The sequence below is a fragment of the Oncorhynchus clarkii genome, chromosome 14, assembly GCF_045791955.1.
Source record: "Oncorhynchus clarkii lewisi isolate Uvic-CL-2024 chromosome 14, UVic_Ocla_1.0, whole genome shotgun sequence".
NCBI classification, from domain to species: Eukaryota; Metazoa; Chordata; class Actinopteri; order Salmoniformes; family Salmonidae; genus Oncorhynchus; species Oncorhynchus clarkii.
The window spans coordinates 21775624-21796896 of NC_092160.1; the positions used below are offsets into that span (position 1 = coordinate 21775624).

The window sequence follows — 21273 nt, forward strand, 5'->3', positions numbered from 1 at the left end:
ACAGTAGTAGTAGTCGTCCTTCAGTACAAGGCTTTAAAAATATCGATATATTAGTCAATTGACAAGGCTACTGGTGTGTATGCTTAATCATATGAGAATCCATGAAGTCATCTAATATTTCTGAATTATAAATTATTACCCGATAAATTATACTTTAATAATCATAATTTAAATCAGGTTCCTTTAGGTTCCATGCAGGTGATGTGATAAATTAGGGCTAAACATATATTTAATTGCAGATGATGACCATAAATACACTATTTTGCACCACTCTATATGACACACAGGCAAAAGTCCTTGCTGACAAAATGGTAACAATAATGTATACACATACATTCCATATTCATCACTAAGCCTATACTCAAGCTGTTTTTCTTCTTATCATTGGTCTATAAAGGCCTCAAGGAAGTTATCATTTCACAGAGGCAGTCAACTTTGAACACAGTCTAATGCTACTGTAAATAACTCATTCCTTAGCCTACTTTACGGATACTGGCGCGTTAATGGTTAGTTGGCCCTCTTCGACATCACACAAACTCTGCTTCAGAGAGCTAATATAAAAATGAGCAGGAAGCAAAAAGGGAACTGCGTGAAGTCAATTCCTCTGAAAGGGTGGGGTTTAGTCTCCTGCTGCCACACACTGTTAGTACATGGAATAAGAGCAGCCATAGCAGAGGTCTTTGTCCATGTCAACCCTCCACATCACAGTCTGCAGACAGTGGTCTGTCTATAGGCGTTGCTGAGTGTCAGAGTTAAGGTAAGTGATGAGGTATTTGCTAACTAAATGGTAGGGGTCCATCTGCTGGGAAAAACGAAAGCTCTGTAGGTTACATGCAGGCTATGTATTACTGTATGCGTTACATTGAAAAATAGGCTTCTATTGAGTATGCAGGTCCTCCTTACCTGAGAGAGAACCAGATGGTCATTGTAGAAGAGAGTTTGTTCTGAAAGACTTACCTGGGTAAATAAAGGTTTAAATTGTTATATTAAAAGGTAAGTCAGAAGGTTGACATTACCACTACATGATATCTAAGAAATAATTAAAAGTCATCAATTTGGTCTCTTTTGATGAGGTTTCAACCAGAAATGGGACTATGTAAAGCATGAATGATAGTAAATTACCATTACATTGGGAGGACATCGGGAGCTCCAACATTGAAGCAAGCTTGACGTTTCTGGACTTTCACTATCGTATCCAAAGCAGCAACATGGTTAAATCAAATTTCTTGTTCATGAAAAGTGATGGAAAATGTCCAAACAAACTACAGCATATCATTCATGTATCATTCCTCAGTATCTCTATTAGATGTTCATTCATTGTCCAGGCCTGTCTTGAACACATTGTATGTTGGAGGGTGGATGATGCCCACATGCATATCAAAGAACATGTAGTCGGTACTTTTTTTCCCTTCTTCATATTAAAGACATTGCCCTTAATGCAATATGTACTATATTTTGTCAATGAATGAGTTACAATGCACTTTGGATAGCAGTGGAGTGATTGGAAATAGAAAACAAACACTATCATGTTCATTCTTAAACTTTGTTGTTACGTGTCCACTGTCCATGCTCTTATGTTTACATTTCACAGTGGAGAGTTTTGGAGCTGGATATTAAACATGAATTACTTAATATTAATTTGATAACATACACAGTGTACAAAACACAAGGAACACCTGATCTTTCCATGACATAGACTGACCAGGTGATTCCAGGGGAAAGCTATGATCCCTTATTGATGTCACTTGTTAAATCCACTTTAATCAGTGTAGATGAAGGGGAGGAGACAGGTTAAATAAGGATTTTTAAGCCTTGAGACAATTGAGACACGGATTGTGTCTGTGTGCCATTCAGAGGGTGATGGGCAAGACAAATGATTTAACTGCCTTTCAACTTGGTACGGTCAGGCACACCTGTTTGTGTGAAGAACTGCAATGCTGCTGGGTTTTTGCCGTTCAACAGTTTCCCGTGTGTATCAAGAATGGTCCACCACCCAAAGGACATTCAGCCAACATGAGACAACTGTGGGAAGTAGTGGAGTCAACATGGGCCAGCATCCCTGTGGAACACTTTCTACACCTTGCCCCGACGAATTGAGGCTCAATATTAGGAACGTGTTCTTAATGTTTTGTGCACCCAGTGTATGTTGGTCTGTGCAATTTCAGCAATATCCCTGAAACATTGATGCAAAGAAATTGCAAGCCGAAAGCTGCCTTCGCTTCTACAAAGAACAGTCACCCCGCTATGCAGTACGTCTTCTTGACCCATTTCTTTTAGTAGCTGGTATGTTACATTAAGGAAGAAAGTAGGGTTTGTAAAACCAAGATCTGTTTGTATGTTTTGGCCTGTTTGTATTATCTGAGGATGTGAGGAACCCTTCTGCCTAAATATCTTCACATGGAGAGTTTCCTTTTGTGGTCAGACACACACTGAGTGTGTATGTGTGTCACCACAAAAGTAAACTCTCCATGTAAAGACACACACACTTATCAGACAGGAAACGTCCAGAGAGCATTTGTTGCAAGGTTCCTGTTATCAACAAACCAACACTTTCATTGGAAGGGAGTGTGTCATTGAAAATAAGACAAAGTACTCCATAAAATGATATTGAACCCATGTCTGTTACTGTGCATAAAGTCTGTATTCCTCTTCACCATTGGTTAGTCGATTTAAGAGACACATCCTCAGTGTGATTGATTGGATGCTGTGTCCCTGGCATTTTGTTTATCCCACACTGAGGCTTGTATCAAACAAATAAATACTGGTGGTATGTTGTTGGTAGTATGTATTATACTATGTGTTAGTAGTGTTATGACAGTGTCAAGAGAGGAAGAGGGGATGAAACAGTAACCAGTTGAACCACAGTGGTGCCACTGATACTTTCCAACATTGTCTCTTTTTATTTAGCATTGCAGTGCAACACTGTTGCAACTTCCCTATAAATTCTACTGTGTCAGCCCAAGTGACTCAAGCTCTTTAGAAAAAACCTAGCACTTGTGTGGCTGACAGGCTAAACACGACTGCTGTAATACAAGATATTACGATTGATAGGACAGCTGCAGCCACTAAAGAGACAAATTTATACTTGCTCTACCTAGAAGCTTTAGGTCAGTGTTTTGCCCAGGCTTATATCTGCATGTAAACAACCTATGTTTGAAATATTGTGTGGACTGCACAGTATGAGCTTGCAGCAGAGGCAAGGGGTTTGATTATGTGTCAAAGAGGATTATTTGTAACATAACATTACACAAAATTATAATACTGTTGTTGACATACTGCATAATATCAAAATCATCTAGCTAGTGTGAAAGAAAACATTACACTCATGGCTAGTCGGATGTGCCTACTATCTAGTAGTGTGAAAAGAGAGGGGGTATCAGCAGCAGATGCAATCAGGAAGTGAGAAGGAGGGTGTTTAAAATAGTCTGAGCTGAGCTGAGTAAACTTGTATCATGGAGATAGCATGCAGAGGGACCTTAACGATTAAGCTCTTTTGAATATATCTACGGTATAAGGAACATGGGTGAGTTGGAGTTGGTGAGAAACGTTCTGTCGTTACATGTCTGTGACATTGAAGTATTCCTTTTTTGAGCGCTGTGTTCATTTTAGGATAATTTTTCATGCCTATGTTAAAAGAGAACTAGAAGGTTGTATTGATGATGCAGGCAGGGAACTATACATGGTTACTTGGACTTTGAAATAATTCCTCATTGGGTTTAATTTTGGGGTTAAGTCAGTTATTTGAAAGAAGAAAAACTGTTGTTGATTCTGTGGCCTGTATGAAAGGGAAGGTCAAGTAGATCAAATACTATTGAATACTTGATATGTATGCTTGATTTAGTTTGCCAACGTTTGCAGTGTATCCAATGGAATAGTACCCGAAAACCCCAAGATACCAGTAAATCTAGAGTACCTCAAATACAAAGTATTTGACATATGTATGAATTTGGACCCAGCTCTTCTGCATGGTGAACAATGGCATTTTCATGCTTTATGTTATCAGATGATCATACTCTGTACATTTGTGGCCTGTGGTATCAGCTGAGGTGACATCACCACACCAGTGTCCATAGTGGAGCCATTATCCTGATCCCCAGATAATTAACAAATATCTGACGCTATCTGTCTATTTGTCAAACTTGCTTTCCTTCCGTCTGATGCTGGAATGAATCAATAGAGGCCTTGTTTTGTGTGGAAGGCTGACAGTGGTGTGGTTGACCAACCCAGCAAGGTGCAATGGGTGGTAGATACAAAGAAGAGCATAGGAATCCTTTTGTCTCTGTGTCTTATGTTTCCTACAATAGGGACCTATTTCTCCCCATATTTCACGAGTTCAACAAAGTATTGTCACTTCAATAGAACTGCATTACCAAAAATAGAGTTTGTGGACATTCATCAAATAAAAGGGATAGTGTATGCCAGCATGCCAACAGAGATACGCATTATTATGCACTAAGCATTATTAACGCTACGCTGTAAGTCAATGAACCCAAATCCTTAGTGAACTTTCCCTTTAACAATATCAGACATGAGAGCATAAGCATTGGCAACGATTGTAGGTGGGGAAAGGTTTGCGAGGGGTAGCCGATAATGTCCTGCCTTCATCGTATGGGGAAAAGAGAGGGTCAATGTGTTATGGAACATACAAATAAAATAAAATGTTGCATGTGCCAAATATAACAGGTGTAGATCTTACAGTGAAATGCTTACTTATGAGCCCTTAACCAACAATGCAATACAAATAAGAATAAGAAATAAAAGTAACAGGTAAATAAAGAGCAGCAGTAAATTAATAATAGCGAGACAATATACAGGGGGGTACCGGTACAGAGTCAATGTGCAGGGGCACCAGTTAGTTGAGGTAATTGAGGTAATATGTACATGTAGGTAGAGTTATTAAAGTGACTATGCATAGATGATAACAACAGAGAGTAGCAGAGGTGTAAAAGAGGGGGTGGGGGCAATGCAAAAGTCTGGGTAGCCATTTGATTAATGTTCAGTGGTCTTATGGCTTGGGGGAAGAAGCTGTTTAGAAGCCTCTTGGACCTAGACTTGGTGCTACGGTACCGCTTGCCGTGCGGTAGCAAAGAGAACAGTCTATGACTTGGGTGGCTGGAGTCTTGGACCATTTTTAGAGCCTTCCTCTGACACCACCTTGTCCTGGATGGCAGGAAGCTTTGCCCCAGTGATGTACTGGGCAGTACGCACTACCTTCTGTAGTGCCTTGCGGTCGGAGGCCGAGCAGTTGCCATACCAGGTGGTGATGCAACCGGTCAGGATGCTCTCGATGGTGCAGCTGTAGAACCTTTTGAGGATCTGAGGACCCATGCCAAAATCTTTTCAGTCTCCTGAGGGGGAATAGGTTTTGTCGTGCCCTCTTCACGACTGTCTTGGTGTGCTTGGACCATGTTAATTTGTTGGTGATGTGAACACCAAGGAACTTGAAGCTCTCAACCTGCTCCACTATAGCGCCCTCGATGAGATTTGGGGTGTGCTCTGTCCTCTTTTTCCTGTAGTCCACAATCATCTCCTTTGTCTTGATCACGTTGAGGAAGAAGTTGTTGTTGTCCTGGCACCACACGGCCAGGTCTCTGACCTCCTCCCTATAGGCTGTCTTGTTATTGTCGGTGATATCCATGGCTTCTGGTTGGGGTATGTATGTACGGTCATTGTGGGGACAACGTCATCGATGCACTTATTGATGAAGCCAATGACTGATTTTGTGTACTCCTCAATGCAATTGGAGAAATCCCGGAACATTTTCCAGTCTGTGCCAGCAAAGAGTCCTGTACCACTTTTTTATTGATCGAGTCACTGTTGCTTCCTGCTTTAATTTTAGCTTGTAAGCAGGAATCAGGAGGATATAATTATCGTCAGATTTGCCAAATGGAGGGCTAGGGAGAGCTTTGTATGCGTCTCTGTGTGTGGAGTAAAGGTGGTCCAGAGTTTTTTCCTTCTGTTTGCACATGCTGATAGAAATTTTGTGAGACCGATTTAAGTTTCCTTGCATTAAAGTCCCTGCTACTAGGAGCGCCACCTCTGGATCCTGTTTGCTTATGGCAGAATAGAGCTCATTTGGTGCGGTCTTAGTGCCAGCATCGGTCTGTGGTGGTATTTAGACGAAAACTCTCTCGGTAGATAGAGTACCTCATGATAAGCTGTAGACCACACTAACTCAGGCAAGCAAAACCTTGAGACTTCCTTAGATATTGTGCACCAGCTGTTATATACAAAAGACATAGTCTGCCGCCCCGTCTTACGAGACACCACTGTTCTATCCTGCTGATACAGCGTATAACCAGCCAGCTGTATGTTGATAATGTCATCGTTCAGCCACAACTCCGTGAAGCATAGGATATTACACTTTTGAATGTCCCGTTTGTAGTTTAATCTTCCGCGTAGGTCATAGATTTTATTTTCCAAAGATTGCGAGTTTGCTAGCAGAATGGAAGGCAGTGGGGGTTTATTCGATCGCCTACAAATTCTCAGAAAGTAGCCCGCCCTCCGGTCCATTTTTCTCCACCTTCTCTTCACGCAAATGACGGGGATCTGGGCCTGGTCCCAGTAAAGCAGCATATCATTCACGTCGGGCTTGTCGTTAAAGGAAAAAAAGGATTCTGCCAGATCATGATGAGTAATCGCTGTTCTGATGTCCAGAAGTTATTTTCGGTCATAAGAGACGGTAGCAGCAACATTATGTACAAAATAAGTTAAAAAATAAGTTACAAACAATGCAAAGAAACAAACAAAAACACAATTGGATAGGAACAAGTAAATTGTCAGCCTTCTTCTCTGGCACCATCTTACAGATGTAGGATATTAATTTGATCACACTGTTGCTGGAGAACTTTCCTGCAATGGAGGACATTTAAAAAATGTTGAGGTTCCACTTTGAAATTTCAGACTTGATTTTCAATGTATCAACTCTTACAAAATAATAATAATTCATATTTCCTGTTGCTGCAGTATTACTTTCCTGCTGTAGCAAACTGGATCAAATTAAGATCCTACATCTGTAGAGAAGCAGGAAGATGTGGGTAAAGGAAACAGTTGTGCCACAACGAAGGAGGAAACATTGGCAGGAGCGCTCATGCAAACCAGGGGTTAATATATATACACTGATATCTGCTCCGGATCACATCTGTTACTATCTGTTTCTATCTGCTTTCAGATCTATGCTGTAGATCTATGCTTTAGATCTATGCTGTAGTGACAAAGCGCAGAGTTCATGAAGAGTAGGTAAGTAGTTAGTCGTATAAGAACCTGGGGGAAGTTGGTCTTATAGTCTTATAGATATACCTTCCCAAAATCCTAACCTTAACCATGAGGGATGACAATGTAAAACTGACCTTAGGGCAGTGTCTAGAGGGAAATGTTACCCTACTCTGTTAAGCACTGTGGAAACTTGTGATAAGCTGAGTTTCAGGTAAATACCTGTACAGTACACCATTAATCAAATTATGTTGTTCATGAGAACAGTCAACTACACGTTTCCTCCAGTAGCTACGGTCACTAGCAAGGTTTGCTACAGCACTTGATGTGGTTGAAGCTGCTGGTCTCTTTATCCCCCATCAGGCCTTGAATGCATGAGACCAAAACATTTTATACTTTCTTCCATCTCTGACTGTAGCTGTTAAGTTGACTTGCCTTTTCTCCAGGTAGGGGGATAACATCTGATCAGACCATGTCAGACAATCTCCTGGAAGAGATCTTTATAAAACGCTCCCAGCAGAAGAAGAAGACCTCCCCTTTAAACTTCAAAGAGAGGCTGTTCATCCTGACACAGGACAAGATCGCCTACTACGACTATGATCTGGACAAAGGGGTATGTACTCGTAGCCTGGATCTGTTTGTGCTGATCTGGGACCAGGTTAATGTACTGTATTTTTAATTTTATTTATCTATTATTTTACCAGGTAAGTTGACTGAGAACGCGTTCTCATTTGCAGCAACGACCTGGGGAATAGTTACAGGGGAGAGGAGGGGGATGAATGAGCCAATTGTAAACTGGGGATTATTAGGTGACCGTGGTGGTTTGAGGGCCAAATTGGGAATTTAGCCAGGGTTAACACCCTACTATTACGTTAAGTGCCATGGGATCTTTAATGAACTCAGAGAGTCAGGACACCCGTTTAACGTCCCATCCGAAAGACGGCACCCTACACAGGGCAGTGGGATATTTTTTTCTAGACCAGAGGAAAGAGAGCCTTCTACTGGCCCTCCAACACCACTTCCAGCAGCATCTGGTCTCCCATCCAGGAACTGACCAGGACCAACCCTCCTTAGCTTCAGAAGCAAGCCAGCAGTGGTATGCAGGGTGGTATGCTGCTGGCTTATGTTATCATTATAAACACTGACCATAACCCAAGCGTAGTTTAACACTATAACAATTCTATCATACTACGCTATGCTCCCACAAACATACTGCAGTACCTGTATTGTTGGTCATCTCAATAGGTCTGGGTTTAGTAGTCCTGCCGTTCTCCCACTCACTGTAATCCTTATCCTCTGTGCAGAAAAAGAAGGGGTTGAAAGGCACCGTGGGCATCGATAAGATCAAGTGTGTGGGGACAGTACAGCCGGAGCCCAGTGCCCCCGCGGAGCGCCAGTACCCGTTCCAGGTGAGCTACTGCTGGTCCTAGATCAGTGAGACCAATGAGATTAACACAACCACAGATCTCAGACCTGTGGATGTTTTAGTTCACTCTCTCTTCTTCTCGTGTCCTGTTACAATAATTCTGTGTGGCAGTAAAAAGAGAATGCACTCCATCACTGTTGCTCCAGTTGAGTGACATCAGATGACCTCTAGATACTGTAGATGTTTAGTGAAGCGTTGTGCTTCCTTTAACTCTCTGACACTATTCTCCAGGCATTTACTTTGCTCAGTCTTAGTTGAGGGTCCAGTTAGCCCTGGGCTAATATCATGCAGGATGAAAAGCCCATAGAGACTATTCAGGTAGCTTTGAGGTGAAAAGGGATATACTGCATCTACCTAAGAGAAACTAATTTACCCAGCAGTGCAGAAATGGTTAACATGCTGAAAGTCAATCTACCTCAACAGAGAAACTAATTTACCCAGCAGTGCAGAAATGGTTAACATGCTGAAAGTCAATCTACCTCAACAGAGAAACTAATTTACCCAGCAGTGCAGAAATGGTTAACATGCTGAAAGTCAATCTACCTCAACAGAGAAACTAATTTACCCAGCAGTGCAGAAATGGTTAACATGCTGAAAGTCAATAAGAAGAAGTGAAAACAACTCTCTTGACAGTGGAGACCGAGCTGAACTGAGGGTTTCAACAACAGCGCAGGTGTCACCACAGTAGACATGGTGACTAAGCAGCAAATGATATTACAGCCTCTATAAAGACACAGGAAATGCCCAATATATTTGCATACCCCTAAATGAGGAGTTTGTGGGATGGGTAGCAGCAAGGCTCAGAAGCACAATAAGGTAACCTAATGTGGCAGGCATTTATTTATCTCCAAAGCAGTAACCTATGGTCATTGCTTGCTATATAGCACAAACAGATCTGAGAGCAGGTTCAGAAAATAGTGTTTTCGTCCCTATTGTTGTAATAAAATAGATACTTCTACACTATTGTATTGCTTTCATGTGTACGGCCTGACCTGGTACTACCCTTCACCAACTGAAGAAACAGCTGTTTCTCTCTATCCCCCAATTTACCACAGATAATCTACGATGAGGGCCCACTTTACATATTCGCCAAGAGCGACGAGGTCCGAAAGCAGTGGCTCCACAAGCTGAAGCATGGTCAGTTTGCAGCATTATCGTACACCTAACACTAAAGTGTCGGACGAAGAATAGACAAAGGGAGACATGAGATACCATAAACATTTCCTTACGGCCCATAATACCAGCTCCATTGTTTAGTCAGATATAGGTGTCTATGCAAATTGCCAGTGTTGATCCAATGTAAATGTCGTCCCACATTCTGTGCCGCCATGTTAAGTGGTGCGTTTCAACAAGGACCTGATGCAGAAGTACCACCCATGCTTCTGGATGGACGGCATGTGGCAGTGCTGCCAGCAGGAAGTCAAACAAGCCATGGGCTGCAGGGTGCTGGAGAACAAGAATGTAGGTCAGTAATGTGGTGGGAAAGCCATCAATAAAACTGGCAGTAAAAAGAGTATGTGTTCTCTACCAGCTTATGTAATTAGGAAGTAAATGGGAACATTTTACTTAAAGCTTGCAGGTATAATGCACTATGATGCTGTTATAATGCATCGCAGAACCATATATTCAGATATATCTCAATATATGACTCTGATGCATTGAAAGATGTGTATGATATATGATTATGATGTCTTATAATGCATATATGATGTCTTATAATGCATGTATGATGTCTTTATAATGCATGTATGATGTATTTATAATGCATCTATGATGTCTTATAATCACCTCATAATGCCCCAGACGAATACCAGCCATTTTGTATCAGTATAAATGTTGATACATAGAGATACATACTTATATAACCATTTAAAACTTGTACCTGCAGGCTTGAAGTGATAACAAGTAACTGAGGAAATAAGTATTATAGGTAACGGCAGAGAAGCATAAATTGTAGTCACAGAGAACAAAACATGAAGCACTCCCTTTCCCTTATAGGGGTTTCAAAGGGGTCTCGGAGGCAATCCAGAAAACCCCTTCCACCTACGCCAGAAGAGGTCTGTCTTACATGTTCTCGCCACTCTTGCGTTCAGTTACAGTATCTCTACCTCTGATTGATACAGGAAGGATATACAGTATCACCCGTCTTTATCAATGTTGTCACCCATCCCATTTTTCAGGAGAAACCTTTGAGGCCTTTACCTCCGCAGCCTCCCGAGGAGCCTGCGCTCACCACAGGCATGACGGTGGTCGCTGAGTATGAGTACACACCCTCCACGCCACAGGATCTGGAGCTGAGGAAGGATGAGGAGTACATAATTCTGGAGATGTCTGACTCCAACTGGTGGAGGGCCAGGGACAAATACGGGTGAGAGAGGCAGAGAGGAAATCGAGAAGAGACAGGTGGAGGAAAGGTTGTTTAAGAAAGTTGAAGCTAATTTTCTGCATTTCTATACAATTTATGCTCATTTTAAAATGCTATTTGGAGAACAGCAAAAAGAAGCAAAAAATGGCCACAGCCATTATCACTTTAGCTTCATTCACCTCAGTCCATCTACAAACACATAGCCTGTTAGATACATACAATTAGCCACTACACATGAACTCACATTTAATATATACAGAGGGATCTGTTACCAGAAAAGGTATTTTATTAAAAGAAGGTAAACAAATAGTTTTGCTTTACAGAACAATGTTTTTTGCAGTTTTACAGTATATTCCCTGCAATTCTACACATTTTGCCATGGGGTGGGGAGAAAGTGTTGCAGTTTTAAAGCTAATTTCCTGCAATTCTACACATTTTTCCTTGACTTACGCCATGCTAATATGATAACAAAATCAATGGGGGCCCCTGGAGGTCAGGGCCCCTGTTTGAATAGCTGGCTAGACTAACTAGACTAATTTACCAATATATATATATTTTTTTTAGCTGACATGGGCTAATTGAGTAACTGCTAGTGATTGTCATACACTGAGTATACCAAACATTAGGAACACCTTCCTAATATTGAGTTGCACCGCCCACCTTTTGCTCTCAGAACAGCCTTAATTTGTCTGGGCATGGACTCTACAATGTCCATGTTGACTCCTATGCTTCCCACAGTTGTGTCAAGTTGGCTGGATGTCCTTTGGGTGATGGGTAATTCTTGATACACATGACAAACTGTTGAGTGTGAAAAACCCAGCAGTGTTGCAGTTCTTGACACAAATCGATGCGCCTGGCACCTACTACCATACCTCGTTCAAAGGCACTTAAATCTTTTGTTTTGCCTATTCACCCTCTGAATGGCACACACACACACACAATCCATTGTCTCAAGGCTTAAGCATCCTTCTTTAACCTGTCTCCTCCCTTCATCTACACTGATTGAAGTGGATTTAACAAGTGACATCATTAAGGGGATCATATCTTTCACCTAGAAAGAGCAGATGTTTTTAATGTTTTGTGCACTCGCCTCCCAGTGGGCAAAACTTGGTTGCAATCATTATGACAATATTATGTGAAGTTGTTCAGGTTGTACACTGTTTTTAAAGGAACAAGTATTTTAGCAACCAGTAAAATGTAACCAGTTTACAACCTGGAAATGATACCATTATGATGTATGTTACCTGCTGGGCTGTGTGTTTGCTGGAAGAACACTTATAAAACATAACACCTATCAACAAGAAAGCACAAGAAAAACATTCAAAAAGCCCTGACCGACCCTTCGCCCGGCTGTGCTTCCCTTTCTAGTCTGTAATGGTTTGCAAGCCCTGCCACATCCGACAAGCGCCAGAGCTGGTGTAGTAAGATTCGATCTTAGTCCTGTGTTGACGCTTTGCCTCTTTGATCGTTCGTCGGAGGGGATAGCGGGATTTCTTATAAGCTTCCGGGTTAGAGTCCTGCTCCTTGAAAGCGGAAGCTCAAACCTTTAGCTCAGTGCGGATGTTGCCTGTAATCCATGGCTTCTGGTTGAGGTGGGTACGGTCATTGTGGGGACGACGTCATCGATACACTAATTGATGAAGCCAGTGACTGATTTTGTGTACTCCTCAATGCCATCGGAGGAATCACGGAACATGTTCCAGTCTGTGATAGTAAAACAGTCCTGTAGTTTAGCATCTGCTTCATCTGACCACTTTTTTATTGATCGAGTCACTGGTGCTTCCTGCTTTAATTTTTGCTTGTAAGCAGGAATCAGGAGGAAAGAATTATGGTCATGTTGCCAAATGGAAGGCGAGGGAGAGCTTTGTATGCATCTCTGTGTGTGGAGTAAAGGTGGTCCAGAGTTTTTTTCCCTCCGGTTGCACATTTAACATGCTGATAGAAATGTAGTAAAACAGATTTAAGTTTCCTTTCATTAAAGTCCCCGGTCACTAGGAGTGCCGCCTCTGGATGAACATTTTCCTGTTTGCTTATGGCGGAATACAGCTCATTGAGTGCGGACTCAGCCTCAGTCTGTGGTGGTATGTAGACAGCTACGAAAAATACAGATGAATACTCTCTCGGTGGATAGCTTATCATGAGGTACTCTGTAGACCACCCTAACTCAGGCGAGCAAAATCTTGAGACTTCCTTAGATATCGTGCACCAGCTGTTATTTACAAAATACATAGTCCGCCGCACCTCGATTTTAAACATAACACCTATCAACAAGAAAGCACTAGAAAAACACTTTAAAAAAGCCCTGACTGACCCTTGGCCCTGTAACAAAACAATGACATGCTTCCAAGAGTAGAGATGACGACTGGTGATATGATCAGTATACCAAGGTTAAGGTACATTGGTATCTTAAAGTCACAGGTGCATTTAAACTGTTTTCATGATATGTGTGTTGTTTTAACATGCAGTAAGAATAACAATCATATCCCTTTCATACATTATGGGCGACATTTTCATGATGCAAAATAGTGATGATGAAAAACACAGTAAAACTCATTTTAATCTGGCAGTGTGATTTAATTTGATACTTTTCTTCAGAAATGTGTGTTTATGCATTGCTGAGATGACTAAACTAAGTTAAATAATCATATTTGTATCATGCATATTGTTGAGGAAAAGTGTTCAATTGAATCACACAGCTAGATTAAAATTTTGAGTTTTAAGGTATGTTTTTCACAGATGTGAACTGTTGTGCAGCATGAAAACGTCACCCTGTGTCTTTAACATGCTAAATGTACATTGACTTATCAGGAGATTGTGTGTGGCCTTCCTTTGCAGCAAGGAGGGATACATTCCCAGTAATTACGTTGTGGAGGCTGGAAATGAACTGGAAAAGTTTGAGTGAGTATGGAATTCTCTTGCTACAAAACATTGACTATTAAACATTGCATTACAATGATAGGGTTTCAGATGTAATCCTACACCTCTCTAATCCTGTGGGAACCAAAAATAATGAGGTACCAAGTCACCACACCTTCCGAACACATTAAATCCCAGCAGGGCCGTGTTCAGTGGGGCACGTAACAGAAAACGTTTCAAAATGTTTTGCAACTGGATGCGAAAATGTGCATTTCTTATTGGATGAATCAAGGTAGTCCCTCCCTGTTTCAATCTGTTTTCTTCCGTTTAGTGCCTAATTAACACGATTCAGCAGAATACTGCCTCATGTGACCTGCTTTAATACCCGTTGCTATGAGGTCAGGTTAACCATAGTGGTTTATAAAATGCACATTTCACCTTTTCTTTTTCCCAGCTGGTACTGCAAGAGCATGAACCGTAGCCAGGCAGAGAATCTGTTGAAGACAGAGGTAATCTCAATGAGAAAACAAACATCTGTAACATACAGTATCCGTTGACATACCACTGTTCCTCTCTTTTGCTTACACCAGCAACACAAGTGCTGCATTTAAAATCATTTAAAATATCACAAAAGTTATTTCCATTGTGGTCCTCTGATCTGTGGTCCTTATACCATTAGCTATGGACACCAATTTTAGCTATGGGCACCATCATCTGTCAAATAGCTTAGAATGACAGAACATTGCTATGGGATACTCACAAAGCAATACTGCCTCTGCTTAGTATGTACCTCTGCTATTGAGGTTATTGATTTTTCTTTTTTCCCAGAACAAAGATGGTGGTTTCTTAGTACGTGACTCAAGCAAAGCTGGGAAGTACACCGTTTCTGTGTTCACCAAGGGCGGGTGAGTTTATTGAGGGCAGACAGATGGGGCATGGCTAACTGTGACTGCGTCCCAAATGGCAACCTATTCCCTTTATGGTCCAATACTTTTGACCAGAGCCCAGGGGGTGCTATTTGGGACACATCCTGGGAGTAGGCCTATCCACTAGTCAAAACCCTGAATGAGTTCAAAATGGTACACAATTCTCTATGTAGTGCACTACTTTTGACCATATGGCTCTGGTCTAAAGTAGTGCACTACATAGGGATTGGATGCAATGTCAAACACAGACCATAAATGGAAAGTCAAAAGAAGAACTGCTCAGCAGTAGATATTGAAAGCAAAAACAGCCGCCTGCAGAGGAAGAGAGATGTAAATGTCTCCATGCAAAACCAGGATTATTCTTTCTGAACAACCTTTCAAAGGGCTTGGGTCAAAAGTACCACACTATATATGGCAGGAGTATTCAAATGTTCTACCTGAAACTGTTGGTGTCCCAAGCAATGTTTGGCACTGAGCAAATGTAATTTACTGTGAGCACGGAGGCTGTGAACACTGAGACTGTTCCCGCTTTAAGTTATAGTTTTAACTGTGGCCAAGTAGGTTACTGTGGCTATTTGATCATAATGTAGGCCTACCAGATAAACAGGCCTACCATAAAAAAACATGGAGAATATTGCATCCCATAACATGTGAACATGAAATATCTGTTCTGGTACTCAGTCTACAGTAACAGCAATGTGTTGTGTTCAATGAGAGTTTTGAAAAAACATGCAGGGCTTGACATTATCCTGTTTATCGACATGTCCTTCAAACAGGCGATGAAAAAGGGTGTGTTGTTTGATGCAAGAAACCACTTTACAAAATAGCATTCATTATTCATATACCATTATTACAGAGAATCAGACAAATTATGCTACCATCAACCTATTGGCTACTTAGCTTATTCAAGCCTGTCTCAAAATACAACACTGCCCCAAAATACAACACAGCTCCTTTAAGACATAAAAAAAGTTATTGACCTGACTTGCTTTTCAAAGATGTCTAGAAATGCACACATTTTGTGCTCTTGTAGGAAGCAACCACTCCCCCATTGTTGATGGTCTACTTCAGCTCTGATTGGTTATGGTGCAGTGGTCTGTGTCGAATACAGGCCTGAGTTGTGTCTGTCAATGCAATTGAATTCTACTCCAATGCGCTCTGCCTACAAGGCGCTCTGCCTACAAGGCGCTCTGCCTACAAGAAAATCTCTTAAACAGTTAGTTAAGTCTTGCATAGTTCATTTTGTTTGGGTATGTGACATTGAAAGTGGATAATATTACATTGATTTGAGCACAATTCTCACAGTAGAGCAAAATCAAATCAAATCAAATGTATTTATATAGCCCTTCGTACATCAGCTGATATCTCAAAGTGCTGTACAGAAACCCAGCCTAAAACCCCAAACAGCAAGCAATGCAGGTGTAGAAGCACGGTGGCTAGGAAAAACTCCCTAGAAAGGCCAAAACCTAGGAAGAAACCAGGCTATGAGGGGTGGCCAGTCCTCTTCTGGCTGTGCCGGGTGGAGATTATAACAGAACATGGCCAAGATGTTCAAATGTTCATAAATGACCAGCATGGTCCAATAATAATAAGGCAGAACAGTTGAAACTGGAGCAGCAGCACGGCCAGGTGGACTGGGGACAGCAAGGAGTCATCATGTCAGCATGGTCCTAGGGCTCAGGTCCTCTGAGAGAGAGAAAGAAATAGAGAAAGAGAGAATTAGAGAGAGCACACTTAAATTCACACAGGACACCGAATAGAACAGGAGAAGTACTCCAGATATAACAAACTGACCCAACCCCCCTGACACAAACTACTGCAGCATAAATACTGGAGGCTGAGACAGGAGGGGTCAGGAGACACTGTGGCCCCATCCGAGGACACCCCCCACTCCGAGGACAAATGTTGATAGTGTTAACGAAAGGGGAAAACTCTAGAAGGTTGAGTAAAGTTCAATCTCGTGCTTCTCTGCGCGGGTTTATATTTCTTCTGCGTGGCAGTCCGAGGGAAGCTGCGTGCCCGCGCACGCACGCAGCTTAGGGGGAACATTGGTCTCAGGTCTAAATCAATCCACGATTTATGGGGAATACTTTTTTTAAAGCAGTGGAACTAGCTTTGAGGTGCAGGTTTGAATTTGCAAGATATAGGGAATAGGGTGCCATTTTGGATGCAATCAATGTGTCAGTGAACAGAGCATCTTGTTGTTACTTTCAGATTCACAGCTCATGAAAATAAACAAAACTATTAAAAGGACATTACACTCCAATATTAAAGATCCAGCTATACACCACAATAACATTTCTTTTTACAAAAGAGATAAGAACTATGTGATTTCTAGGTTTGCAGTGCTTATCTTGTACATTCATTTGGGGTTGAGGCATATAACTAGATCTACACAACCAAGGGCGTGGGATGTAGATTCAATGGAATTAGGCTACTTTTTAGGTCTAAAAGCATCTGACAAAGTTTGATTTTGGAGTGTTGTGTCCCTTTAAATTCCTATCCCTTTAACACAACCTAGTAACTCTCCTCACTCACACCAAACATAACACTCCTAACTCAAACCAAACCAAACACTACTCACTCTTCCCATTAGGGAGACTGCGGGTAACTGCAGACACTACAACATCTGCACCACCCAACAAGGCCAGTTCTACTTGGCAGAGAAGCACAATTTCAGCAGCATCCCAGATCTCATTAACTACCACCAGCACAATGCAGCAGGTACAACTAACCCCTACTAAGGTTTTCAAAATTCCAGTAACTTTCCTAAAATTCCTAGATTTTCCAGAAATCCTGGTTGGAGGGTTCCAGATTTCCTTCTTATTCCCTCCTGATTCCAGGAATTTCCCAACAGAGATTTCTGGAAAACCAGGACATTTTGGGAAACTAACAGGAAATGTGCATCCCTACACCAACACATCACTTCATATGCATCTGTGTAACAGTACAGGTTCATCATGATGAAATACAGCACTTAAGATATATTGTCCATCATGTCCCATTCCAGGTATGGTCAGCAGGCTGAAATACATTGTGTCAAGTCGTGCAAAAAATGCCCCTTCCACAGCAGGGCTTGGTTATGGTGAGTGTGTTCTTTCAATACATTTCTATTGAGAGAGTATTATGTATATACTGTAGCCTGGTGGTCCGGTCTGTTTGTGTTCTGGGCAACTCCTCTCTGTCTGTGTTGTCAGGCTGAAGATATGTAGTTGTACCACTTGACAACAATATAATAGTTGGTTGTGGCACATACAATATGGGACCAGACTAGTGTAGTAACAGAAACCCTTATGACTGACTTTGAGAAATGCTATCTGTAGCTTGATTGCTAACATGAGTAAACATTGTGTTCCTTCAATTTGTTGTTTTGTCCTCCAGGGGTATGGGAGATTGACCCACGCCACCTCACCTTCATCAAGGAGCTGGGCAACGGGCAGTTTGGAGTGGTGAAGTATGGGAAGTGGCAGGGCCAGCATGACGTGGCCATCAAGATGATCAAGGAGGGCTCCATGTCTGAAGACGACTTCATAGAGGAGGCCAAAGTCATGATGTAAGCAAAGCTCTTTCTATCTCAGATGGCTGCAGTTAGTGGACTATGGGGTCAAATGTATTAAATGAATGCTCAATTTCAATTCAACCCCTATCTCCTACTACCATACCTGCTACACCTAAGGCACTTGTGCTGATGTAAATCAAATCAAATCGTATTTGTCACATACATATAGGTAGAGGTAAAGTGACTAGGTAACTAGAGCAATAGGGACTAGAGCCATAGGGAATAGATCCATAGGTAGAGATATATCCAGAGCTTTGGAGGCTGCTGAGAGGAGGACGGCTCATAATAATGGCTGGCACGGAGTTAATGGAATGGCATCAAACACATGGAAACCATGTTTTTTTATGTATTTGATAGCATTCCACTAATTCCGCTCCAGTCATTACCATGAGGCCGTCCTCCCCAATTAAGATGCCAGCTACCTCCTGTGGACAAGAGGTACAGTATTTAGAGTCATACATGGTAACAGCTCTACCTTATCCCCTGCTGAAATTCTCCTCATATGGGGCACTCGAATTGTAAAATTCCGTGAACTTTCAATAAATTCCCAGGTTTTCCAAAAACCCTGATTGGAGGATTCTGGATTTCCTGCTTATTCCCTCCTGATTCTGGGAATCCTCCAAATGGGATTTCGGAAAAACCAGGGAATTTATTGAAAGTTCTCGGAATTTTGCCAACTTAGACAATAGTATTGCTCAATTTAACCTACATAGGCCTACAACACATGCTTAATCTTGTCTCTTTTCGCTTGAACTAGGAAGCTCCGCCACGAGAACTTGGTTCAGCTGTACGGTGTTTGCACCAAACAAAGGCCCATCTACATTGTCACAGAGTTCCTCTCCAACGGCTGCCTACTCAGCTATCTGCGGGAAGGGCTGAAGCAGCATCCATCCCCCATCCAGCTCCTGGAAATGTGTAAAGACGTCACAGAGGGCATGGCCTACCTGGAGGCTCAGCAGTACATCCACAGAGACCTGGTAAGATATTATAATTGTTGTGGAAATTCTACAGAGGGACACTCGAAGTCAATCTTAAATGATTCATTGTTTATTATCAGCGCGCTGGAGAGGTTCCAACCATCTCAATGCACCAAGTACACATGTTGATCAGGAGCTCTACCTGGGGCAGTCCTGTTAGATCCTTATATACTGGTTACAGACACGTTGCATAGGTTTAGTTCATAGGATTGGTTCCGGCATGTGTCTGGCACCGTCTCCCATCTTAACTTATAGAACATATTCTGGGCGTTCTGCCAGATGGTCCTAAGGAGGAGGTCATGTCGCCCCTCCGCTCATATCTTTACCAAGCACAGGCAGGAACCAAGGATTATTTACGACACTAAGACAAGATTAAAATTTTCAAGGCTGTCTCTTCACATGATAAACATTTCCATCACATAAGTCAAATAGCTTGGGTTTTGCCATTTCCACTTTTGGGACTATTCCACTGACTCCCTTTTGGGACTATTACACTGATTGTTCAAACTAAATCAAGCGCAACTCAGGTATTTGAAAGACACAGCAGGTCTGATCCTGACATGGTACTACTACTATCCTATAATAAACAATACTGGGCCCAAATAACACATACTCTGTTCTGTTTCTCAGGCTGCAAGAAACTGCTTGGTAGATACCAATGGGACCATTAAAGTCACTGACTTTGGACTGTCGAGGTAAACGACTGTGATTGTTGTACTTGAATCTGGCAGCTTTTACAAAAAAGCACACACTGCAGAAATACCTGACAAAAAAATCAAATCTACAGTTGATTCTTACAACAATATTATGTAATTCTTGCTACTTTCTTGACAAGTTGCCAACTCTCCCTGTCATTTCAGGTATGTCCTGGATGATGAGTACACCAGTTCTGCAGGCTCCAAGTTCCCAGTGCGCTGGTCTCCTCCCGAGGTCCTGCTCTACTGTAAATTCAGCAGCAAGTCAGACATCTGGGCTTATGGTTTGTATAGGCCTCCTATCTTAGCTCAGATCCAGGTCCCAGGTCTGTTTGAGCTGTCTTGTCAACTCGGTATGGTTGTTGTCACACCAATGACCATATGAGTTGGAGAGAGCGAACAGATCTGGGAACAGGCTACAGCTATTTAGCCTTTATTCACTAACTGATCATTACATTACTGCTGATCATTTAATAAATATTGACAAGGTTACCTTGCTCTCCATAGGGGTCTTAATGTGGGAGGTCTACACCTTAGGGAGGCTTCCCTACGAACGGTTAAACAACAATGAGATAGTGGAACAGGTGTCCCGAGGCCATCGCCTCTATCGCCCCCAGTTGGCCAACGACAGAGTCTACACCATCATGACCAGCTGTTGGCTGGATGTACGTACAGTATAAAGTAGCCAGCATAATGCCTGGTCCCAGATCTGTATATTCTGTCATGCCAAATTTCATGGTCACTGTCAAACCAAGTTTGCAAAACTGCACAGTTCAGGGATCAGGCTAGATGAGTGGGGGTCAAAGATAAATGTCAGTAGAATGGACATGTCAGCTTGACAGCTTCTAATCTAAAACAATTTACCTCACCCTCATGTCTTGTCTCTCCTCTTGAATTGACTGGCAGAAGGCGGACGAGAGACCCACCTTTCAGGAGCTGTCGGTGACTGTTCAGGACTTGCTCTATGAGCTCCAGTAGATCCAACCACCACATTCTGAGATTGAAACACAGTTCGCAGACTCATCCCTCTGGCAGATACACTTCCTCATGCAGAGCAGACTCAAGGCTTCATCCCCTCAGGGCCTCATTCATTCTGTGCATCAGCCATTGAGGAACCTGCTTTAGGAGAAGTAGATAAAACTGTTAAAGAAGGATCAGCCATCCTATGGGAGCGCTGAGAGATGCTATATGGTTGAACATGGGACTCCCATGATGAACTCCAGTAGTGAAATAAAATATTATTTGATGAATGTATTT

The 21273-nt window shown here is 42.0% G+C and overlaps 1 protein-coding gene across 3 annotated transcripts; it reads left to right on the forward strand.

Annotated features, from left to right (window-relative positions):
- The first annotated feature begins 607 nt into the window (after nt 1-607).
- On the forward strand, nt 608-21266 carry LOC139366409 (Bruton agammaglobulinemia tyrosine kinase). 3 transcript variants are annotated; one of them, XM_071103861.1, is made up of 19 exons: nt 608-757; nt 7172-7239; nt 7659-7825; nt 8517-8621; nt 9694-9775; nt 9975-10103; nt 10637-10695; nt 10819-11006; nt 13839-13901; nt 14314-14368; nt 14688-14764; nt 17382-17509; nt 17796-17870; nt 18167-18338; nt 19102-19321; nt 19952-20016; nt 20182-20300; nt 20524-20681; nt 20923-21266. In XM_071103861.1, exons 3-19 carry the CDS (start codon nt 7685-7687, stop codon nt 20992-20994), a joined length of 1908 nt encoding a protein of 635 aa, XP_070959962.1. In that variant the 5' UTR covers nt 608-757; nt 7172-7239; nt 7659-7684; the 3' UTR covers nt 20995-21266. The 3 variants fall into 3 exon arrangements, with proteins under 3 accessions (XP_070959962.1, XP_070959964.1, XP_070959963.1); XM_071103863.1 differs by having other exon boundaries at nt 620-757; nt 20926-21266; XM_071103862.1 differs by lacking the exon at nt 608-757 and adding an exon at nt 3382-3523.
- Nucleotides 21267-21273: the final 7 nt, after the last annotated feature.